We start from the raw sequence: 25,393 nt of genomic DNA, 5'->3' as shown, positions 1-25,393 counted from the left end.
ATATTGATTTCTAATCATTATTTCTTGAACTCCATCTTACTCTAAACTAAATTGTTAGTAATAGTGAAACTCTCTCTCTCATTTACCAGTAATTTAGTGACAAAACACACACACATGAAACAAGTTTGCGTTGCAAATTAGACTCCCTTAATTCCTTCATTAGTACTATTCGCACTAGCTATTATCCATAATTGCAGCGCTTCACGCCCTCTCAATCCATAATTCACACGTGTCAAGTCGCCAACCTCCGATCCATCGCCAACGCCAGACCCCGCCAAGAATTCAACCGATCCACCAAAAGCATGTTTTTCGCACGGCAAAAATCAGGTCTGAACTCTCTGAGGCTGTTTGTACTAAAACCCTGTGATCAGGAATTATACTCACAATATATCTGGAAATAGTGAAGATAAATTCCAGGAATTATAAGAGAATATATATCTCTTTTCTAGAAAATTTATATTTTTATCTCGTGGATTGAAAAGAAATGGATTTCAAATTGGAAACTTCAAAAGTTATTTTATAAGTCTTTTAGTTTTTTTTCCCTCCTTATGTGATATTTTGTATTTATTTTTAAAAAAAGTGAAAACATTGGAAAGTTTTTCAAAGTGGCTCCCAAAAGTACTTTCAGGGTGTTTCTGGACAAACTGCGCAGTTTTACAGTGTTTCGCGGTGACAGCGATGGCCTGAAGAGAAAAGTTAATACGTTGTGTACGAACGGTGAAGTGGATGAAATTGACACTCAGATGGCTCTTGATGACGAGAGCGAATGGTCAGTGACGTTATATTTTAATAACATTTGCAGTTGTTCATTAATTTTTCTTATATTCAGATTTTTCTTATGAATTTAGAATTTTAATATGCCACTATGTCAAAATATTTCGTGTTTTGATGAAATTTACCTTGAACCTTCACTCGCATATCCAGCTGCCGCAAATGAGACAATAATAAATACATGAATAAAATATGAATAAATATATTAGTAAGATATAAATAAAAATATTAGTAAGTTATAAATAAATATATGAATAAAATGTAAATCTATGAAATTTATAAGCAATTTTTGACTTACTATTGTCAAATTATAATTAAAATAAATCTTTCAATATTTATTGAATTAAATATTTGATGAAATCTATGAAACAAAATTTTTGTAATTTTCCTACAATATCTTTTGATCTTCTATGGTCCCGAGTATATTTCATATACATGGCAAATGTATGGTCGAATAACACATTATGCTAATTTCTTTTCTTCAAGTAAATATTTTTAGTTTCATTTTAATACAAATACGACTTTAAAGTAAACACTTTTTTATGTAGAAAAAGTTGACACCTTGTCGGTGTCATTTGCTGAGCGCTGCCAATATTTTACTTGTTCAGCGTTTTATAAAATCGCAGCAAATTTGGGACATTTGAAGCAAAATTCAAAGTAATATCTATTCAACTTTGCTATGCAAGATTTTATTTGTTATAGCATTAAAATCAAGCTCTCTCTATCTGTCTGTAATATTAAAATCAAGGCAAACTATATATTTACGCTTAGTTAATAATTTTCACTTATTAAATCATTATTAATGAATTAATTATAAATTATTAAATTACTCTGTATTGTTCAATTAAAAATATACCAATAGTACCAATTTACATTCGCTTTTGTTAAAAAAAAATGATTTTCTTATAAGGTGAAGCATAGAGTTTTAATATTGTAGGTATTTCACTCTATGTTCGACCGTATTTATTACATTAGTTCTTTATAATATCTTATATTGGTTTTGTTTTCTTTAAAATTTTGTTTTTCTTGTTTATGAACAAACTTATATTTTATATTTTACAATTTAAAAATATTTTTTTTCATTTTATGAAAATCTGCAATTTTAAAGTACTTTAATATTTTATAACTGCTTTTTCAAGAAACTGCATAATGATTCATGTACTTTGAAACGAATTAAATATTTTATTATATTGAATTAGATAAACATTTTCTCTATTCAAATTTTACTGAAAAATGCCATAAATATTTTTTTTTTAATTATTTAACATTTGTTATCGAAAATAGAAAATATTCTTAAATTATTATTTTTAATTAAATGATTCGATATTTCTACTAATATTGAAATTCGATAGTTAATTAAATTTAGTCAAAGGTAATTATTTTACAGTTTATGGTACTGTTGTTTATAATGTTAAATACTTTTAAAAAATTATTGTTACATAAATGTTTTTTAATTTACAGAATATCCGCGTCGATTAAATGTGAAGAATCAATAATACTTATGTAATTTATTACAAATATAAATCAGTGATCCATACGAAAGAAATAATTATTGAAACAGAGTTTTTTTTTTAAAGTTTATTTTATAAAAAATAATTAGTAATGTAGGACAATTAGTAGGACAATATTTTACGATGGTTTCAAATAAATAACAAATTTTGCATATAAGAATTTTCACATATATTTCGTTATAGCAAGGATTCCGAAGCATTTTTACGATTTGAATGAGATTAGAATTTTTGAATATAATCATGTATCTCGCGATATACAGTGAATCCCGCTTATAACGTTTTTCATAAAATCGCCATGAAGAAACATTGTAAGCGGAAATATACTAATGAGAGTTACTTAGAATTGAGAACCCGGAAAAATAAGTCGCACTAAGTGAGAAAACCTATAAGTGGAAGCGTTATAACCGGTATCTCGAATGTATCCGTACCCGATCTCGAAGAAATTTGGTGGCATTCGTAATTGCTGTGACACACCTGTTGCGAATCACAGCCAGGGTCGTAATTATGCAGTTGCGAAGGGGGGGGGGCAGCATTGAACCGCTAAGTTTTAGTAGCCAAGAAACAGGATAAAATACTTTGATTACATTTTGACAATAACGTTCTTAACGTTTGACTTGACATAAACAAGATAAATAGGGTAATATGTCCAAACCTCTGAAATCCAGACATCAAATCCTCTAGTCCAGCGGTTCTCAACCTATCTGGTATATAATTTTTATGGAGGAGCTCCATTGGCCTATTTTTTATTTACACATTTTTGTTATTTAAAAATATTTATTAGTATTTTTTCAAATTTCCTTTTTTTTAAATTTTCCTCGAGCAGCCGCGGAGTCCCTGAGGAGTGCACATGGAGCCCCAAGAGCTCTGCGTAGCACCGGTTGAGAACCACTGACTGTAGTCCACCCCCCCCCCCAAGCCAAGAAAAGTAGGCTGGTGCATCTAGTGCCCCGGTTTCGGGCCCAGGGGGCGCTAAATTGTTCTTTTGAAATTACTCCAAATTACTGGAGGAAGGCATAAAGCATGCTTGTTCGGCTGAAAGAGTAACCAGTTGTGACCCTGGGTAAGTAATCGAATTTCTAGCCCCGACAGCATCCCCTCCCAACATTTAAGTGTCTGGGGCATATCAAGGGTGGAGCTGACAGGGATCTAGCCCCGGGCCATGTGACACAATTTTCATTTTTTTCTCTCGTTTCTTTCACGATATAAATTCACTAGAGAAAGGCTGGCCTGCAGGCCCCTCAAAAGAACTCATTCTAGCGACCCTACTCCAGGCTATGAAAGCCAGGGTCTGAGGGCACACTTGATAGTACACGTAGCTCAATATTCATTCTCGGGTGCCAATGCAAATCAGGCTTGCATCAGGGTGTCAATGTACACTGAGAGATTGGGAAACCCCGTTTCAGAAAGCTGCTTTTGTACCGGGCCGCAAAGTAGTTAAACCCGTCCCTAATCACAGACTTTTAATACTTCTAATACACAATGAAATCTCTCGGTAAGGGACACCCATGGGACCACAGACTTCTTAAATATAATTAATTCACTGATTAGGACATCCGTCTTTTAAACAGAAGTGTTCCTTATTCGTGGTGTTTGACTTTAATTTTATCCTCGAGAAATCCGGTCCCCCCCCCCCAACCACCCTCACGGCAGTCAAGGGTGCTAGGCACCCTTAATGAAATGATTTCATTTGGGCTCTGCTCTATAGAAATACGAGTTTTTATCAAATACAGCTCAAATTGTTATGCATTTTTAAATGTTTTTTATAGTTACAACACATTGAAATTACAAAAATTAAACAATATTTACCCTCTAATTACCTTGTATATTCGAATAGGCTATACATGACAAGTGCATGGTCGAAATGCTCTTGTACCGGGCTATTTTTCTGAATTTTTTTAGTTCTTTAGAAAACGCATTTTCTCTGGTGTCATTTCAGCGCAAAACAAAGCTGCTATAGGTTAGGGGGCCCAATTATCGTCTACGCTCCTAATATCACCTACCACGGTTTCTTCTTGATTAATGCTGGTAGCTGGTGGAACTACGAAGGTTTCCCCTTGAGTTGTTGTTTGTGGAGAAACTAGACGCATTGCGTTGTTTTTTTTCTTTTCTCTGGGAATTTTTACTTACTTTCGTGTATGATGAGTTAATAAACACGTTTCGTTACTTTTTAGCATAATTAGTAAAGTTCAAGTGATAGCGTTATGTCATTTTTGAGGCAGTGATAGCGACTGTATCAGGCTATATTTTGGTGTAGTTTGTTTATAGGTTCGCGATTCGATTCCGAGGGTGGAGGTCGCCATGTTTGAGAGTTAGGTTGTTCCTAATATCTCCCGCTTGAATGTTCCCGTTATCGCCCTAGGCGATATTACAAACACTTTCGAAGTAGTGTTTTTTTTTTTCAGATGTCACATAGGAAAACGCGGGAAAAGATTAAAATGAAAGATGTAATAGCGGTAAAAAATGAAGAGATAGGACTACTGAAAGCATCGGAAGCTTTTCAAGTATCCGGATCTACATTAAAAGACTACGTAAAAAACCTGAAGATGAATTTCAAAAATTACTAGATGTGTGTGTGTGCCATTAGGACGAAGGCCTTGTTTATCTCCTTATGTAGAAGATCAATTTGTTGAGTATTATTTACAAATGGATAAAACTTATTATGGACTCAGGACAAAGGATATAAAAAGGATGGAATTTAAACTTGCCAATAGAAATAAATTGTGCCACCCATTTTCTGAAGAAAAAAAGTTCAGGTAGAAAATGCTTCTCTCTTTTTTTCAGCAGATAATCTGACTTGTCTCTGGAAAAGAAAAAAGAAAGGAAAAAGCACTATCACTTGAAAGTTCGTCAACTTCTGGCAAGACACTGGCAAAACACATCAGGCAAAGCTGTAAAGGAACCAGTTCCGAAAAAGCGCAAATCGGAAAAACGGAAGGAAGAAGGATCTCTTCAGAAGATGAAGATTCCCCCCCCCCCATATGTGTCAACTGACGACAACGACAGCAGTTGTGGCGAAGAAGATAATGATGCTCAGTTTGTGGAGGACTTTACTCAAACGATTGTCATAGAGAAACATGGTTTAAATATCTGATATGTAACAAACAAAATAACACTTTTTAATACGAAAAATTCAGAGGTTGCAAAAAGAGGTTTGGGTGTGTTAAAATTATGTTAGACTAGTTGTAATTCAGTTTGTTTTTAGATAACAATCTAGCATAGAAATTTTTTACACAAATTGAACATGAATTAGTCCTATAATTAAAATAATGGCTTAAATGGGTGGCAAGACACTGGCAATTAAATGAAAAATTTCGAATGTAACCGATATGCTTACCTCAATTTTTTGTGAGATATTTTCTAAAACCTTTATAAAAAGCATAATGCTAGCCTTAGATAATATTAAAAATGAAGACAAACTATACATTTTAAGCTTAATCAACTATTTTAGATAATTATAAAATCCACTCTAATTAATTAGTATAGCTGTATTAACTATATTATTAGCTGTATTGTTTCAATTAAAAATATGCTAACAGTATGAATTTACATACTTTTTCATGATTTTTTTTTTCAATACGTTTTTATGGGGTGAACATAGAGGATTAATGTGCATTTGAATAATTTTTGAGCTTGATAACGCAACTGAATATAAAACAAAATGAAAGTTATGTTTATAATTTTAAGAAAAAAAATTATTAATCCACAAAGCTTCTCATTCAAATTAAATTTGAATTTCACCAAACATTCCACGGCTCGATCGAAATCAATATAATGTTTGGGTTGTAGAGTTTTTTCGTCATGTGCAGATATTCCCGTTTCTAGAGAATATTTCGTTATACTATATTGTTGTGTGATTTCCTTGAATTTTTTCGAATCCAATTTCGCATTCACGAAGCTTTATTTACTTGGCCCCCAAAATACTATTTTTGAAAAAAATTTCCATTCTTCCTCGGAGAATCCGTACTGGCTTTAAAAATATCTGTACAGAGTGAAAAAAAATCATCTATTTTCTGGAATTTTATTTCGAATACTGTAGAAAGAAATATTATCGTAAGGAATAAACTGAACTTTGTTGGACGAACCTCAAAAGAAGGCGCTTCGCGTTGTACAGGTGTTAAAATTTCCTAATCAATAATTTGCTTTACATAAAACTACAACATTTCAATATGAGTGACTTTTTTTAGCTCGGGCTACATCTAAATGGTCGAAAGGGTAGAAGAATGCCCGAAAATTAGAAGGTTCACTCCATGGGGAACGCGAAGATACCTTTTTTGAGAATTAAACTGAGTATTCTGTACGCTTTTTTCGATCACTGCTGAAAACAATGTTCAGGAAACTTAAATCGCTCGTCAATGAGGATTCCCATGTCGGTGATTCTAGTTGCATCCAGAAAAACTCCACCATTTAACTAGTAAATAAAACGTTTGTTGTTGGAACCAAAATGAGCGAACATTCACGCTGAACAGTCAACGCTGAAAGTCATGTTCCAATCGTTCGTTAGTCCATGCTGCAATTATATTCAAGTTATCCTGGAGCTAACAGCTCTGTCTCATAAAGGTGGTCGAAGAAGACATGGGCCATGCTGGAAGATGTGTGTGTATGTGTTGTGAACTTAAGGTGCAGTTCGTTTCGGTGTAATGCATGTTACAGTGCTGCCATCTATATTTCGAACAGTAAGTGAAGTGAAATGTATATATATATATATATATATAGTGGAACTTCGGTTAACGAGCAATTCGCGTAACGAGCAAAAAAATTTTGAACAATGTTGACTCTGTGAACGAGCGATGATTCACATTACGAGCAAAAATTTAGGGTTTTGTTCATTTATTTTGACGTTATCACAATTGAAGTGGTGTTTTTTTTTTTTTTTTTGCTTCTGCCCACAGACGTGTTATGCAATTTTGGGTAATATTCTCCCCTACAGTCTCCTACAGCATGCCTCACTCGGAAAATTAACGCGTACGGTGTGAATATTTACGATACAAAACTAGATGTAGCATTGTAGTCATGCGTACGTGCGCTTGAAGTTTTTTTTTTTCAAATGCTGCTTGGAGAAAACTGCAGGCTGATTTGCATTACTGAACGTGACTTTGAGGGGTGCTAGCCCATGTATAGGAGTCACTACTTGTCGAAGAGGATATGTGATTGGGGAAGGCCATGGACCGGGAGTTCATGAGGAAGCATTCAAGAACTAGTGGAGAAAAATGTCTAGTCAAATTGACGGTAGATGAAGTGATGTATCTCTTTTGCACGCACCAGCAGGAGCTTATAGACGGTATCTCATCTGATGAAGAGAGAAGTAAGATGTCCCTCTCACATAAAATGAGATTAGATAAATGTGTAGAATGTGGAAAAAAATCTGTGCAAAACTCTGTAGAAAAGAACCACCCAAATAAAGCTGTAGATGTGTGCGAGCAATGAATCTGACCAACGAGCACTGCAATTCCCCATTTCCTAGAAATCCTAAAAAGGAGGCAAAATCAAGTGTCATTGGATAAGGCTCTTTTCCAATGTGTCATTGGATAAGGAGTTGGGCCAATGCCCGAAATAGGCGAAAAACTGTGGAGCAACAATGGTTTTTCGGCCTCAACAATGATTTTCGGCATGTTTACTTTGGTTACCGTCGTTGTGAAACAATCCTTTTCAGACATGCATATTGTATATGCCTTTATCAGAGGCGGCTAGAGCTTACCTGCCGCCCGGGTGTGAAGCCTCATATACCGCTCCTAATTGCAACCCTGGCGGGCCTGGCCGGAGCCTCTTAGGGCTTTAGTAAAGGGGGACGTGGAGATAAACCTGATTTTTTCCTTCAGAAGAAGGCCGCACAGCATTGGTTAACCATGAGCATTGGTTAACCATGAAAATTGCGCGTGACCATAAGTCCCGCTTTTGTAATAGGGTTTTCTTCCAGAATTATTTTACCATTCTTAATAATGCCAGATAACGTAATCTTTGAAACAGCATTTATTTTTATAAGGAATCACTTATCCTGTGAAGATGATAATACAATGGGGTTATTTTAATTAAGAAAAATTTTTCAAACGTGTTTTTGGTATTCCCGGGAAGAGAAGTGAGAAACCTAATTTTTCCTTTGCTTTCATTTGACTATTCTGAAGCAAATTCCGGGTGAGAGAACCGAAATGCACTCTTGCCCCTTGTGATAGAGTGCAGGGGCGTCGCTTGGCCATGCGACCCGTTGCGGCCGCACAGGGCGCCGCTCAAGTGGGGGTGCTAAATCCGAAGTAAATGTGTAAAAACAAAGTTCCATTGACCGAAAAAAATCAAAGAAAATATTTTCTGTCTGCTCTGGAGGGGTAAAAAATCCGAAATGAAAGGGCGAATTTTTTTTTTTGTTAGGAATTGTTTGAATAAGTCGTGAGGGAGGAGCATGACCCCAAGGAGAAGGTTGGCAGGGCTCCAGCTTGGAGTCGTTGGACTAAGTCTTTATAATTTTTCTTTATTTCCTGTAAAAGGGGCTCCATGGGACATCTGGCTTAGTTCCCGCGAAAGATTCCAGCAGGGCAGTAACTAGGCTGGGGCAATCGGAGCACTGCCCCTGGGCCCCAAATTAGGTTTGTGGCCCACAAAAGTTTACATTTGTTTTACCTAATAATAAGCCTTTCAAGAGGGGGCCCGGGACGGTATACTACGGTTCTGGATTCCAGGGGGATCAGCTCGTCTTTCACAAACCGAATTCAAGTATACCAATTCTTTCAATTTTTATATTATTTACGAGTTTGACTGAATTTGAATAGATAAAAATGTAGGAAGAAATATCATAAAGAAATGAAAAAGTTTTGTACAACATTTGATTTCATCTGAGTAGCACGTATCTCGTCAGAAAATGTCTTGAAAACGTCAGCGTCGGTTGTAACGACATCTCGGTTGTAACGGCATCTCGGTTATGACGACAAAATTATGTAGAATCTTCGATGTCATTATAACCGAGTTTGACTGCATATATTTAATATTAATATACTCCTTATCTCCATCAGCATAAATCAAGAAACTTTAAACATCCCGAGACAAATACTAATGATGACAAGCGATGGCTTTTGCTCGACTCTGTTTAGCATGATATATATCCCTGATACTAAAACGGTAGTTAATTGCTAAGAAGGTGTATCAAATATGTCATTTGGGTCAGCCCAACGTCCCGTTTCCCATTGCATTGCCCAAAAGCCATCTTTCACGACCTCCGGGGAGACAGGACTGACAAAAACCACCGCAGATATCAGTCAAACATTCACATTATAAGTCCATCTCGTATATCTTTTCATGGCTGGTTTGGTTTGTGGTGTATTTTTGCGTGTGCGTGCGTAAGTATATACACACAGCACATACATATTTGAAGGAAAGGGCTACTAATGATCGAAGAGACGTCTGGAATAAGGGCATTTTGCCAAAGCGCTACGTATCGAGCGTAGATCGAGAGACAGGTGAAAAACTCGCACCGACCGATAAAATACACCGAGATGTAATGAAGAAGATGTGGGTGTGTGTTGCAAAGAGATATACGTTTCTCTCCACGTAAAAGATACGCTATTATGCGAAAAAGATAAGTGTGGCTATATTGTATGTTTGCTCATTGCGAAGGTTCTCAAGCGTATGCTCGTACGGTGCGGATTTCCACGACGTTAATCTCCGGAAGGAATTCAGATAAGACTTTAGTTTCGGAAAAAACAGTTCTTTTTGCGTTATATTCCGAAATAACATTGCTATTCTCTCAGCATCATCAATGGGTGAGACGAAGATTCCTCAGCCTCTAAATGTCTTAAGAGTTGTACCCGATTATTTTACTTATGTTGAACCCCATAAAAAACAGTACAATATGCGCTTTTCCAAAGAAGATATAAACTTCTTGCCATAATACCCGGTGCTGCTCGGATAGCGTATAAACAAACCTTACATCCCTACATAAATTGCAACGAATTTACCGCATCGTGATTGGTCACAATAAGTGATGAGCCATTACGTCACTCGCAGTGAAATACTTGGTGAAATTTGTATTCGGCGATGCCTAGTGTTGTTCTTTTCCTCTCTTCTCTCTCTCTCGTTTCATTTTCCTCACGTGGTTGTAGGTGGTTTTTCGATTCTTGTTTTGAATTTCATTGTTTCATTTTATTAGTTTTAAAAACCCCTTTTATGGGCCAAATTATTTTTTGAACGAGGTTGCCATCATCTTTTGTGAATAAGACTTTCGCAATTCGAAGTAATATAAAAAGTGTTCGCGTAGCGAGTTACGCTGCGACCCTCGTGACGTCTTGCTATCTTTCTCGCTCGTAGTCACCAATCGCTGCGTGCTAATGCCTCTTGTGTTACTAGGAATGTAAGGGTTGTAATTACGCGCTCGGGTAGTGTGTCCAATCTTATCGTTCTGCAATGGCTATTTCCTGAACCGTTGGTTTTAGAGACGACTTTCAATTAAAAAAAAATGTTTCAAATGATGTCGGTAATCATCTTAAATGCCGATCAAATGAAAAAAAAGAATATTAATAAAAAAAACCGCAAAATTTAAATTTTTACACGCCCCCCGTTTTCTAATTTCCCAATTATAAAGTTATTTTCCTGTCTCTCCTGAGACAAAAAAAAACAACTCCATGTTTCTAAGTGCAATGTTCACTGAGATATTGATATATTCTCAAGAAAAAAAGGAAAGAGAAACATAAACTAACAGAACCGAACAGACCGAGAATGATCAGGCTCTGTCTCTTACGCGATTTCAGCTCATTGCCCCGGAGGGCGCAGTCGTGCCGAAGCAAAATTCTGAAAGAGGGAGATTGGGGGGGGGGAGGCTTTCGTAGGGTACAATGTACATTCTTTAATCGTACTGACAATTTATATACAGTCGTTGTGACAATCATTCATACAATCGTTGTGACAATTTATATACAGTCGTTGTGACAATCATTCATACAATCGTTGTGACAATTTATATACAGTCGTTGTGACAATCATTCATACAATCGTTGTGACAATTTATATACAGTCGTTGTGACAATCATTCATACAATCGTTGTGACAATTTATATACAGTCGTTGTGACAATCATTCATACAATCGTTGTGACAATTTATATACAGTCGTTGTGACAATCATTCATACAATCGTTGTGACAATTTATATACAGTCGTTGTGACAATCATTCATACAATCGTTGTGACAATTTATATACAGTCGTTGTGACAATTTATATACAGTCGTTGTGACAATCATTCATACAATCGTTGTGACAATTTATATACAGTCGTTGTGACAATTTATATACAGTCGTTGTGACAATCATTCATACAATCGTTGTGACAATTTATATACAGTCGTTGTGACAATCATTCATACAATCGTTGTGACAATTTATATACAGTCGTTGTGACAATCATTCATACAATCGTTGTGACAATTTATATACAGTCGTTGTGACAATCATTCATACAATCGTTGTGACAATTTATATACAGTCGTTGTGACAATCATTCATACAATCGTTGTGACAATTTATATACAGTCGTTGTGACAATTTATATACAGTCGTTTTGTGACAATCATTCATACAATCGTTGTGACAATTTATATACAGTCGTTGTGACAATTTATATACAGTCGTTGTGACAATCATTCATACAATCGTTGTGACAATTTATATACAGTCGTTGTGACAATTTATATACAGTCGTTGTGACAATCATTCATACAATCGTTGTGACAATTTATATACAGTCGTTGTGACAATCATTCATACAATCGTTGTGACAATTTATATACAGTCGTTGTGACAATCATTCATACAATCGTTGTGACAATTTATATACAGTCGTTGTGACAATCATTCATACAATCGTTGTGACAGCATACATACACACAGTTGTTGCGGCAACATACATACAATCGGTGCGGCAATATACAGGCAACCGTTGCGAAAATATACATACATACAACCGTTGCGCCAGCATACATACATACAATCGTTACGAAACTACATACAATAGTTGTGGAAATATACATACAATCGTTACGGCAACATACACACAATCGTTGCGACAACATAAACTGAAGAGCCAAAAAAACTGGTATAGGCATGCGTATGCAAATAAAGAGATATGGAACCAATCAGAGTACGGCGCAGCGGTCGGCAAAGCCTATATAACACAACAAGTGTCTGGCATAGTTGTTAGATCGGTTACTGCTGCTACAATGGCAGGTTATCGAGATTTAAGTGAGTTTGAACGTGGTGTTACAGTCGGCGCACGAGAGACGGGGCATAGCATCTCCGAGGTAGCGATGAAATTTGGATTTTCACGTACGACCATTTCACGAGTGTACCGTGAATATCGGGAATCCGGTTAAAAATATAAATCTACGACATCGCTGAGGCCGGAAAAAGATCATGCAAGAACGGGACTGACGAGAATCATTAAACGTGACAGACGTGCAACCCTTCCGCAAATTGCTGCAGATTTCAATGCCGGGCCATCAACAAGTGTCAGCGTGTGAACCATTCAACGAAACATCATCGATATGGACTTTCGGAGCCGAAGGCCCACTCGTGTACCCTTGATGACTGCACGACACAAAGCTTTACGCCTCGCCTGGGCCCGAAAACACCGACATTGGACTGTTGAGGACTGGAAACACGTTGCTTGGTCTGACGAGTCTCGGTTCCAATTGCTTCGAGCTGATGGACGTGTACGGGTATGGAGACAACCTCATGAATCCATGGACCCTACATGTCAACAGGGGGCTGTTCAAGCTGGTGGAGGCTCTGTGATGGTATGGGGCGTGTGCAGTTGGCGTGATATGGGACCCCTGATACGTCTAGATACGACTCTGACAGGTACGTAAGCATCCCGTCTGATCACCTGCACCCATTCATGTCCATTGTGCATTCCGACGGACTTGGACAATTTCAGCAGGACAATGCGACACCCCACACGTCCAGAATTGCTACAAAGTGGCTCCAGGAACACTCTTCTGACTTTAGACACTTCCGCTGGCCACCAAAATCCCCAGACATGAACATTATTGAGCATATCTGGGATGCCTTGCAACGTGCTGTTCAGATGAGATCTCCACCCCCCTCTTACTCCTACGGATTTATGGACAGCCCTGCAGGATTCATGGTGTCAATTACCTCCAGCACTACTTCAGACATTAGTCGAGTCCATGCCATGTCGTGTTGCGGCACTTCTTCGTGTTCGCGGGGGCCCTACACGATATTAGGCAGGTGTACCAGTTTTTTTTGGCTCTTCAGTGTACATACATATAACCGTTGCGACAATAAACATACAATCGTTGCATGAATTAACACACAAACGACGTTTCTTTCCCTTTTTTTCTAGAATTTTCGAGTTCAAATATCTCAGCGAATATTACACTTAGGAACATGACAATTTTTTTTCGTTACCTTCGGGAGAGACAGAAAAACAACTTTCCCAACTGGAAGTTAGACGTCAAGGGAAACGTATACAAATTTAGATTGTTTTTCTTATTCTATGACAAAATATATTTTCACTCCCGAAACTGGTACAGAGTGATTGATTTCTGAACATATTCTGAGCATTTTTTTTAAAACTAAAACCATACCTGTATAATGAACGGTTGATGAGATAAAGGCCGAATTAGGACTTGTTGCATTGTGTATATTAAATAGACGCTATATGGGCTGGATATATATTGAGAGATGAACTTAATGTTTTATATTCAAACCCGAGAAATAAATTTACATATATCAAGGTATTTACGTAAGTGATAAATGTGTAAAAACAAACAAACAAACACTACGTATCGCGATGTACATCCGAGGAATCGTCGAATAAATATTTATTTGAGAAATAGAGTAAATGAAACGTGTTCAATATTCAACGGCAATAGAACATTTATTTCCGGGATGTTATTTTCGCAGATTCATTTTTATTATGTTACAAAATAAAATATATGCCATCCAACGCCGCTTAAACGAATCAGTTTATTTATACGGCCTCCGGATATAACGGAAGAAATTTTTAGTCCTGTTCCATAGGATGATATTTTTTTAACTACGGATATAACGATATTTTCGGTTTCTGAAAATTCGTTGTAAACGGGATTCGTCCACAAATAACTGCAGTACTATGACTGGAATAGTTTCCGCTTAAATTGGTAAATAGTTTAGAAATTCATAAAAAAATTGAAGGATTTGTTATATTTTAATGCAGTTTAAGCAGAGTATGAGGGTTTATTTTTTGGTACATGATAACAAAAATTAGTTCAATAATTTTTATCAATAGAGGGCACTAAACGGAAGCAAATTACTAAAAATATGCTATAATCAAAGTCCTTTAAAATTAAGGGTTTACAATCGACAGATCATTTGTGAATTTTCCTGCCACTCGTGCTTTAATTACTAGCAAACATACCCGGCACTTCCCGAGTTTTCTTCAATTGCTGGGAGCATCAGAAAAGTGGCAATCCATTATAAAAGAATAAACTGTTATACGTATTATATTGGGAGCATTAAATAGAGACAAACCATTGTAAAGGCATGTGCAAATTTGAAAAGCATTGTTTGAGAACCACGTTAATCGAATTAAACTCCCGAAAGGCTGTTGGGGCCAGGGACCATTGTTGTCGGACGGTTTTTCGCTCATTTCGAGCATTTGCTTTACATTAATACGTATATACTTCCACATTTATATATACGATTTTCATTGTGCTATTGACCATTGGTGGATAAAGTACTATCGGTGAAGTAGTTTTACCTCAGTCTGGAATAGCGCTCTGAAGCGTACGAGCGTTTCGGACACTGAATAGATTAAAGAAAGGTTCACGTTGTTGACCCCTGCCAAACTTTCATGTAACACCCTCTTTGGACAAAAATTTTAACCAATTTCTTTTTCTATGCCAAAACAAATTTCTTCCTTCGTGAGAGCAACGTTTTCAAATACAGTTGAGTCTCGATTTTACGAATACCATTATAGCGAAAAGATCCCGTTTTAACTAACGCTTTTCTATAATCCCCCAGAAAACTTACATAGGAACAATGTATAAATCTGGAATTCCTAATTTCATTATAACGAAGTGATTTCTCTGGTCTCTTGGAGTTGGTTATAAAGGGATTCGACTGTATACCAAACCCTTCAATTTTTATGAATTTTCAAACCATTTACGAATTTATGGGACACCCTGTACTATGAATAAGCACATATAAAAAAATTTAAAAATTTGCGATACTTTATGTGCATTTTGAATGCACTCTAACTCATTTTATCAGATGTACCGGATTTCGCAAATTATCCTTTAATTTTGCACACCCGTGTATTAAAATTTGAATCTAATCATTGGATGTTACATAGCCTGTCATCTTTTGAAATATCTAAAATGATTAATTTTAACTAGGGTTTTGAATCGATTAAAATGTTTAACTGGTTAATCCAAAAAGAAGTAATTAATCGATTGATTAATCGAATATTTTCATATGCTTACTATTTATAACAAACGTATTGTTAACTGTATAAATGTTAATTGATTCTGAATTGAACTGTGCAATGTTAATTAATGTATAAAAGTATATTTTGTTTATTTCAACTCGCCCATCTGCCTGATGTACACAAATATAAAAAAATGCATTAAAAAATTCAGGCTGCCCGCTTGAGGCAATTTCATATCTGAACATATTTGTCAAATCCCGGAATTTCTTCTGTTGAATCTTGCCGTCTTTTTCTTTTGTTTTAGAAAATTGGTTACTTTAGGTGAGTCACTGATTTCGAAACTACTTTCGATCATACGGTGTGTTGCTTGTTTTCCTAGAAACCCACCAAATATTACGTTAAAGGGTTAGAGGAGTTGGCATTTAAACATGAATATATCAAAATCATCCTATCATTGTATCAAAATCATCCTATCATTCTATCAAAATCATCCTATCATTCTATCAAAATCATCCTATCGTTCTATCAAAATCATCCTATCATTCGATCAAAATCCTTCTATCAATATGAAAATCATTCTATCAATATGAAAATCATTCTGTCAAAATCATTCTATCAAAATCATTCTATCAAAATCATTCTATCAAAATCATTCTATCAAAATAATTCTATCAAAATAATTCTATCAAAATAATTCTATGAATATCAAAATAATTCTATCAAAATCCTTCCATCAATATCAAAATCATTTTATCAAAATCATTTTATCAAAATCATTTTATCAAAATCATTTTATCAAAATCATTTTATCAAAATCAATCTATGAATATCAAAATCATTCTATGAATATCAAAATCATTCTATGAATATCAAAATCATTTTATCAAAATCATTCTATGAATATCAAAATCATTCTATCAAAATCATTCTATGAATATCAAAATCATTCTATCAAAATCATTCTATGAATATCAAAATCATTCTATGAATATCAAAATCATTCTATGAATATCAAAATCATTCTATGAATATCAAAATCATTCTATGAATATCAAAATCATTCTATCAAAATCATTCTATGAATATCAAAATCATTCTATGAATATCAAAATCATTCTATCAAAATCATTCTATCAAAATCATTCTATCAAAATCATTCTATCAAAATCATTCTATCAAAATCATTCTATCAAAATCATTCTATGAATATCAAAATCATTCTATGAATATGAAAATCATTCTATCAAAATCATTCTATCAAAATCATTCTATCAAAATCATTCTATCAAAATCATTCTATCAAAATCATTCTATCAAAATCATTCTATCAAAATCATTCTATCAAAATCATTCTATCAAAATCATTCTATCAAAATCATTCTATGAATATCAAAATCATTCTATGAATATCAAAATCATTCTATCAAAATCATTCTATCAAAATCATTCTATCAAAATCATTCTATCAAAATCATTCTATCAAAATCGTTCTATCAAAATCGTTCTATCAAAATCGTTCCATCAATATCAAAATCATTTTATCAAAATCATTTTATCAAAATCATTTTATCAAAATCATTTTATCAAAATCATTTTATCAAAATCATTTTATCAAAATCATTTTATCAAAATCATTTTATCAAAATCATTTTATCAAAATCATTCTATGAATATCAAAATCATTCTATGAATATCAAAATCATTCTATGAATATCAAAATCATTCTATGAATATCAAAATCATTCTATCAAAATCATTCTATCAAAATCATTCTACCAAAATCATTCTATCAAAATCATTCTATCAATATCAAAATCATTCTATCAATATCAAAATCATTCTATCAAAATCGTTCCATCAATATCAAAATCATTTTATCAAAATCATTTTATCAAAATCATTTTATCAAAATCATTTTATCAAAATCATTCTATGAATATCAAAATCATTCTATGAATATCAAAATCATTCTATCAAAATCAAAATCATTCTATCAAAATCAAAATCATTCTATCAAAATCAAAATCATTCTATCAAAATCAAAATCTTCTATCAATTTTGATATTCAGAATGTCATTCCTGAACATCAAAACTGTTCGCAGTGGATACAATAAATTTTGGTCTGGTCGTCTTAAATTTCCAATGAACTCAATTCGAAACTATACAATTATCAACATTTTCATTAACGCGACATGCCGAAAAGTTTGGTCGAAATATTGACTCAAAACAAGGTAAATTATCGGAAATGTTACGTATTTTGGAACATAAAGACATTCAATTGGTTTCGTAAAATGAATCAAGTCAAACTATAAACTTAAATAAATAAAATTAGCCGAATTTTAATTGAACTGACCGATTCTATTAACTTCTTGCCTGACTTGCCCGTGTTAAGGCAAATTAATTAATTAAAATAAAGACACATAAAATCGAATTCAGTTACATTATCTATCTTAAAAACTAGATTGTTTCTTTTCCATGTAAAAAAATCAAATAAGATAATCAAATAAGAAATAATCTCTGAATTTTCTTTTTAATTTCAAAAAGAGGTAAAAGATGACCCAAAATTTTAATATTAATTAAATTAAATTTAAATTTAAAATTAATTAAATTTTAATGATTTTTAAATTGCAAAATTAAGTAATTTTTGTAATTGTCTGTTATTCTTAGTCATAGACATATAATAGAATGAAAAATATAAAAAAGAACTTACATTTTTTCTGAGCAGAAAAATAATTAAAAACCCATTAGGCAAGTAGTTGATGCAACTGAAAATTTTAACTGAGAATAGCAATTGATCGATCAACCGAACCGATTGCAATCGGACGAGCCCTACTTTTTATCGTTCGAGCCCACTTACAACGTCCGAGTGGCGTGGTGGTAAGATGCTCATGTACCACAGTGGATGTTGCTGTCACGGTTCTAGGTTCAAACCCGAGGGAAGGATGTAGATATGATGTTTTTCCCTATAACGAACTTGAGGCGACCACAGACAGATAGCGCCTTCATTTCCAACTCATCGCAGTAAATTGCAATATAGCGATATGGCCAGAGTTGGTGATTGTGAAGTATCCCCACTTTCAAGTAATTTGCATTTTTGAAAACACAAACTATATTTAAAGTCAATGATGATGAATATCCTCACACTGTGAGGTCGATTCCATTATCAATTACTAGAGCAGATACGATATTGATATACCAGAACGCGGCTCCTATTATTTTGAACAAAACTTGCCGTCGCCCCCCCCTTTTCATACATATCGTATCATTTATAATCAATCACCATGACTTTACCAGAAGCCATAAAATTCCTCCGTGTAATATCATGCAGTTTTGAATATCATATTTCGTGATATACGGACTTAATGGCGCTATTTTCGTCATATTATCATGATTTATTATTGATTTCCCAATATCATAAATTCTATTTATCTCTTTCCTTATTCGATTTTTTTATATTTTTTTTCTGTGGACCGACATGATAACATGCAGGTTGGTTGACGTATTGGGATTATTATTATTATTATTTTGATGCATTTATGGATTTAACTGGATTAATTTTTTTTCCTCAGGAGTGTATTGTTATGAATGTGTTTGATAGAAATAAGTATAATATATGAGAAATTCTTCAACTTTTTTCATATCTATTATTACCAACTAGCTATAATACCCGGCGCTACCCCGGCTTTCTCCATATATTGGCAGCACTGAAGTTATAAACCATTGTTAGGAGGATAAACGTATCTCAGTCCTCCTAACCAGATCATGGCCCGTCGCTCTGTCTCAATGGAAAGATTTTAGCAGGTGGTCGAAGAAGATCTGACCCAAGCTGGGAAATATGCGTTTATGTGTTGTGAACCTAATGTGAAGCTTTTTTCTGTGTAACGCTTGTTATAGAGCTGTCATCTGCAATCAATTTTTCAAACCATGAGTGAAGTGTAACGATTGGGTAGTTGTATCGTTGTAGGCCTGTTATTCTGTGCGGCGAGACTTTTCAACGGGTATATCGGCTCGCATTCGCTCCTCGAAGTTGGGAACCACAGAAAATAAACTTCAGCCGATCACCACTGGGGGAATGGTGGAGGGTTTAACTATAACGGACAACGCATCTTTCCCTCGTTTCTGCTGTTCTTTCCCAACTTTTCTCTGAGATTTTTGTAAGGTGTCCGTATAAATATTTATGTATTTTGTGACACACTATATTTTCACTCTCAAAACTGGCACAAGGTGATTTCTGAACACATTTTTAAACAATTTTTTTTTTTTAACTTGGAACCATACCTCTACGACGAACGGTTGATGAGATAAAAGTCGAGTTAGGACATACAAGACACCATGTATACTGGTTCATTAGTTTTATCCCTAAGGAAAATATGAACCAAATAGGTATATTACTGATTTACATATGGAAATATTGGGAAGTAAACAAAACCTGATCAGGAATCAACTAAGCCCCAAGGAGCACGGATCAAAAAGAGTCTACCGTACTTCCGTATAGAAGTGTTAGAAGTGATATATTTGAACCATATTGCCAATTTTCCTCTCACGTGGTAATGATTCTAAAATAACTTTCGGGACATGTGCCAAAAGTTATCCCCCTTGAGCAATAGTTCGAGCTATCTTGTTGCTGCAAGAGTATTATCCCACAGAGTGGGAGGAAAACAGCCCAAAGATGTGTTGTGCACGAATAGCGACGTAAAATGAAAGGAAGACGATAAGATTAGTGCCGTTAACACCTGACTTGGATTCGAAAACAATCATCCAGAGCACTCTCTGCAGATCGAAAAAGGATTCGTCTTAAAAATCTGTTAGTTCTGGATAAGGAGGAAACGCATTAAAACACGGTGTTTTTATTGATAATTATTAATAACTGCACTGTTGGTCCTCATAATTATCAGGCTAATTCTTAGGGCACGGTCTACTTTTACGGGCACAGTAGAAAAATATTTCAATTTTAATTGCGTAAATATTCCCTAAAATCTTCATCGGTGTGACCAACTTTTGTCTTTCGAGGGCCAGTGCGACATGAAGGCCAGTTGCAGCGTCGCGGGCCGCACCAGGGGTGACACTTTAGTGTATAAGCCGTACCTTTGTAAATTAGTCCAGAAAAACTTGTAAATTTATCTCACCATAAGCAGTATGGTGTATATCACGGGAAATTTACTCGTTAAAATTTTATCCTATCCTGGCTTTGTATCCCTCCACTTTCCCATTAAAGTGATGCGTATTTTTATTGTTAATTTTCTAGTCTTTCCAGCTAGATGCAATCCATCAAAAATTACAGTTTTTCTGCAAATTATTTCGACTAATACGCTCATAGTATGAATTTTGCATTTAAAATATTTTTCCCGAATTTTCCTGTAACTATGGTATTTTTCCTTACCCCTCCTATAGCAGCGCTCTATGTTTCAGCACAGGTCAAATACGCGTAGGTGCTCAGGGAATTGATTTATATACCGGTAGAGACTTTGAGAACGGAATTATTATTGCGGTAGAAAGCGTATCATAAGACAGTCGCGTGGATGGTATTGACCATCCGGAATGAGCAAAACACGTGACGGTACCAAGATAAAATGGGTAAGCTTCGTTGGACCAGGCATACTACCTGCAGATGCGCGCGCCATTACCTGGTGCTCCAGTACGTTCATATGATTTGCATTCATTCCATATCATTTCAAAATATGTATATTTTTTACGTGAGGTTACCTTCACTTTAATTGTGATGACATTTTATGACAACAAAACTGTTTTCACATCATCTTAAAATATATCTCTTACGGTAAATCCGGTTATTATGTATAACCACTGAACATTCCCTAAATGAATCACTTATGCATAATACCCAAGCATCGCGTCGTTGGTAAACATTATAGATCGTGCTTTATGATGCACCGTACAAGATAATTCATACATGTATTGTATCATTATATCAGGTTACAATCGAAAAATTTGTTTTATTTATATCGGGTTCCGACTATATTCACAGCACACATTCTAGACTCATCTGGAATTTTTTTTCATATTTATCAAATTCACCAATTACACTAGTGTACTATGAATAATCATATATAAAAGAGATAAATTTCAAGTATTTCTTAAATTTACCAATGACACTTGGTTATTATGTACAGTATATTCACTGGTAAGAGCGATAATATTTTCACTGGTTATCAATTTTAACAATGACGCTTGGGTAGTATGCATAATCACCGGTTGAAGTGATAACTTTTTTTTATTATTTATCAAATTTGACAAAGGCTCTTGAGTATTACGCATGTTCACCGGTAAAAGTGATAAATTTATCAAACTTACCAAAACGTGTGCATAATAACCGGTTATTATGTGTAGTAACGGATAAATCATACCAACCGTATACAATCATACCATCCGTATACAATAATACCAACCGTATACAATCATACCATCCGCGTACAATAATACCAACCGTATACAATCATACCAACCGTATACAATCATATTAACCGTATACAATCATATTAATCGTATACAATCATATTAACCGTATACAATCATATTAACCATATACAATCATATTAACCGTAAACAATCATACCAACCGTTACCGTAACAATATAAACACTATTCTCAAAAATCCTTCTACATATTTATGCCTAGCACGAGTTCTTTTGTAATGAACTCTCAAAAACGCTGTCAAGTACCCCGGTATATATTGAAAATTTCATTGGTCAAATATAACCAAATCCATCCGAAACTGTCTCTCTCTCTCTCTCTCTTCGGTGAACAAATATAAACTTATTTACCTCGAAAACGTCAGAGTCAGTCGAATGCAGAATCACACCCGAAATCCATAATTTTTTTTTCTTAACGCTACGTACATTTCTTGTAAGGCTGCGCGCACACACGCACACACACACACATACATATATATATAAAGTACCAGCGGTACATCGATACTCCTTTCCAACTGCAATTACGTGTGAACGCAACCACACACCGGATGAATATTTTATCAGTTATTCTCGCTGAGATTTCTGTATTTCCTTCATGAGTTCCGTTCCGATAGACATCAAAACGAAATATGTAACGAAAAAATGAAAAAAAAAAAACAAAAAAGCAACAAAAATTCAAAGTAGGAAATGTAAGAAATTCTTCGGTTGCAAAAAAAGGCGAAAAAATGATGAGCTGTTTGCATGCGGAGCAATTCCTTTTGTTCGTGAATTGCAAACGTAGGGCACTTTACTGTATTTAGGGACATTCCTAGACCGCGTTCAAATGTACGTGTTTTTCTCTGTCTTTTCTTAGTTTTATTTCGGAAATAACACACATATACACAGCCCGTATGCTATTTTCTATGTTTTTTTTCTTTCATGTCTTTTCCTCATTTCTTAAATCAAAAAGAAAGCGATTGAAAAGAAAACTCTAATTTTCTTGCGGGGAAAAACACGAATTCATAAGAAATTTTTACCCATTAAATCACTTTTTGGATACGATTTTAAAACAAAAAGGAATTTGAATTTATTGTATTTTATTTTTAGCTTAAATCGAATTTCTTTTCTATTTTTTAAAAAAATATGTGTATTTTCAATTTGGTTGTATATGAAAATAGAATAAGTAAAACGTTTGGCGTTTCCTTGAATTTTTATTTTTCTTGTATTCATGTATATTCTAATGCACAATATACGTTAAGGTAAATGTGATATTAGGCTTATGGGTTGCTGTGCATACTTACCAATCGTTTCGGTAAGTTTGATAAATGTACCTCTTTTACCGGCGAATATGCGTAATACCCAAGCATCGTTGGTAAATTTTATAAATACTAAAAATATTAGCATTTTTATCGGCGATTATGCGTAATAACCAAGTGTCGTTGGTAAATTTGATAAATACTTGAAATTTACCGCCTTCATCTGTGATTATGCATAATACCCTGGTGTAATTTGTAAATTTGATAAATATGGAAAGAATTCCATATCCATCTATTATGTGCGATGAATATAGTCGGACAACGATGTAATAATGACAAATTTTACGATCGTATCTCCCGATACAATGATACGATAAGCAAATATGGATTATCATGATCTTATAGTACGGTTTATCATGTTTACCAAAGATGCGATGTTTAGGTGCTATGCATAATAACTGATAAAAGTGATTGATTTCGGAAAATTTATTAAATTTACTAACGACGCTTGGATGCTATGCATAATCGCCGGTAAACGTGACATTTGGGGAAATTTATCAAACTTTTCAAAACATTGCTAAATATGGTTAACAACAGGTTATTATCTATAATAACCGCATTTGTCACATTTACCGTAACATGTGCACTGTTTAATACAAAAAGTATGTGTATTTACAGAGTTTGTGATTTTTAATTTTCGATTAAAATTGTTTTTTATATATAAATAATATTTCAATTAATTTTTTCTAACTTCGAATATAAATTAAAAAACAAAATTCTGAATACTTTTAATAAAATTCTTTTGGAATTTTGATTTTACTTTATAAAACTTGGGATATTTATAAATATTTAAAGTTTTCGGTTATATATATCCTGGAAAAGTAATTTCCGATACTTCTGTGGTATTTTTTATAAAATGTACAATACATTTTCAAAACAATTTTTTAATGAATATAATCTACAACAATTTATTTTTTAATTGTACCTTCAAAGTTTTTGGATATTTTTCGAAATGAATTCGAAGGTTTTCAAATATTTTTAATAATTTAATTTTTTTCTAATGCTTCAATATTTTCAATTGTTCGCATTTGAACGTTCTAATGAACGTAATTTTGTCTGTTTTGTTTTAGTTTCGGAAATAATATATCCCTCCAGAGCTTGTGCTGTTTTATACAAATTTTTCTTTCATGTCTTTTACTCATTTCTTACATCAAAGAAAGCGATTGGAAAGAAAACTCGAATTGATTAGAAATTTTTATCCATTAAATCACGTTTTTCGACATGATTTTAACAAAAAGAACGGAATTCGAATTTACTGTTTCTTTTCATGTTAAACTGAATTGCTTGTCTATTTTTCAAAAATAAGTATATTTCCAATTTAGATGTATGAAAATAGAATAAGTAAAATTTATCTCCTGAATATTTATTTTTCTGCTTGTATTCAAGTTTATTTTGTTATATACAGTAGTTGATAGAAGAAGCAGGAGTGAAATGAAGTTTGATGCGTAAAATTTGAAATTTTCTAATACAATTTATTTTACAAATATTAAGTTAATTAAATTTATTGTTTTTTAAATTTTGGAATATTCATTAAAAAGCTAAGCTTAAAATATTTCTTTAATACAATTTTTTTGAATGCTTATATTTCCTTCGCGTGCCTTCAATATTTTAGATATTTGAAGCACACATGCTCAACCCATGGCTCTTTGGCCAAAAGTGTCCTGTGACATCAAACGTGATTTTTTAAAAACGAACTGAGTGTCACATTTCCGGATCATTCAAGGGACGGTGTAGTTCACACTACTTCACCAACATGGCCATATCATTATATAGTAATTTACAGGCATTCATGATTTGGGTGGGAAATGAAGCTGCCACCTATCGGTGGTCATCTCAAGCTCGTTAGGGGAAAATATGTTATCTATATTTTTACCCGTGTTTTTGAAATGAGACCGTGACGGCAACCTTCACGTTGGTAGACGAGCATATTACCACCACGCCACTCGGGCAGGCCTTTATTAAACCAAACGGCCCCCCCCCCT

At 34.3% G+C, this 25,393-nt stretch overlaps 1 protein-coding gene across 1 annotated transcript in view; it reads left to right on the top strand.

Moving 5' to 3' along the window:
- The first annotated feature begins 542 nt into the window (after positions 1 to 542).
- The window catches only part of LOC149064380 (BAI1-associated protein 3-like), a 462,395-nt gene continuing 437,544 nt past the window's right edge, over positions 543 to 25,393 (top strand). Inside the window, exon 1 of the mRNA XM_089254699.1 lies at positions 543 to 769. Within this exon, the coding sequence (XP_089110825.1) occupies positions 744 to 769 (26 nt within the window). The 5' untranslated portion in view covers positions 543 to 743. The remainder of the gene's footprint in view (positions 770 to 25,393) is intronic.

The sequence above is a fragment of the Pholcus phalangioides genome, unplaced genomic scaffold (assembly GCF_987345545.1).
Source record: "Pholcus phalangioides strain wild (caught in Gottingen) unplaced genomic scaffold, Ppha-v1.0 ptg000042l_1, whole genome shotgun sequence".
NCBI lineage: Eukaryota > Metazoa > Arthropoda > Arachnida > Araneae > Pholcidae > Pholcus > Pholcus phalangioides.
The sequence above is the reverse complement of the archived record's forward strand: the minus strand, read 5'-3'. Positions and strand labels throughout refer to the sequence as shown.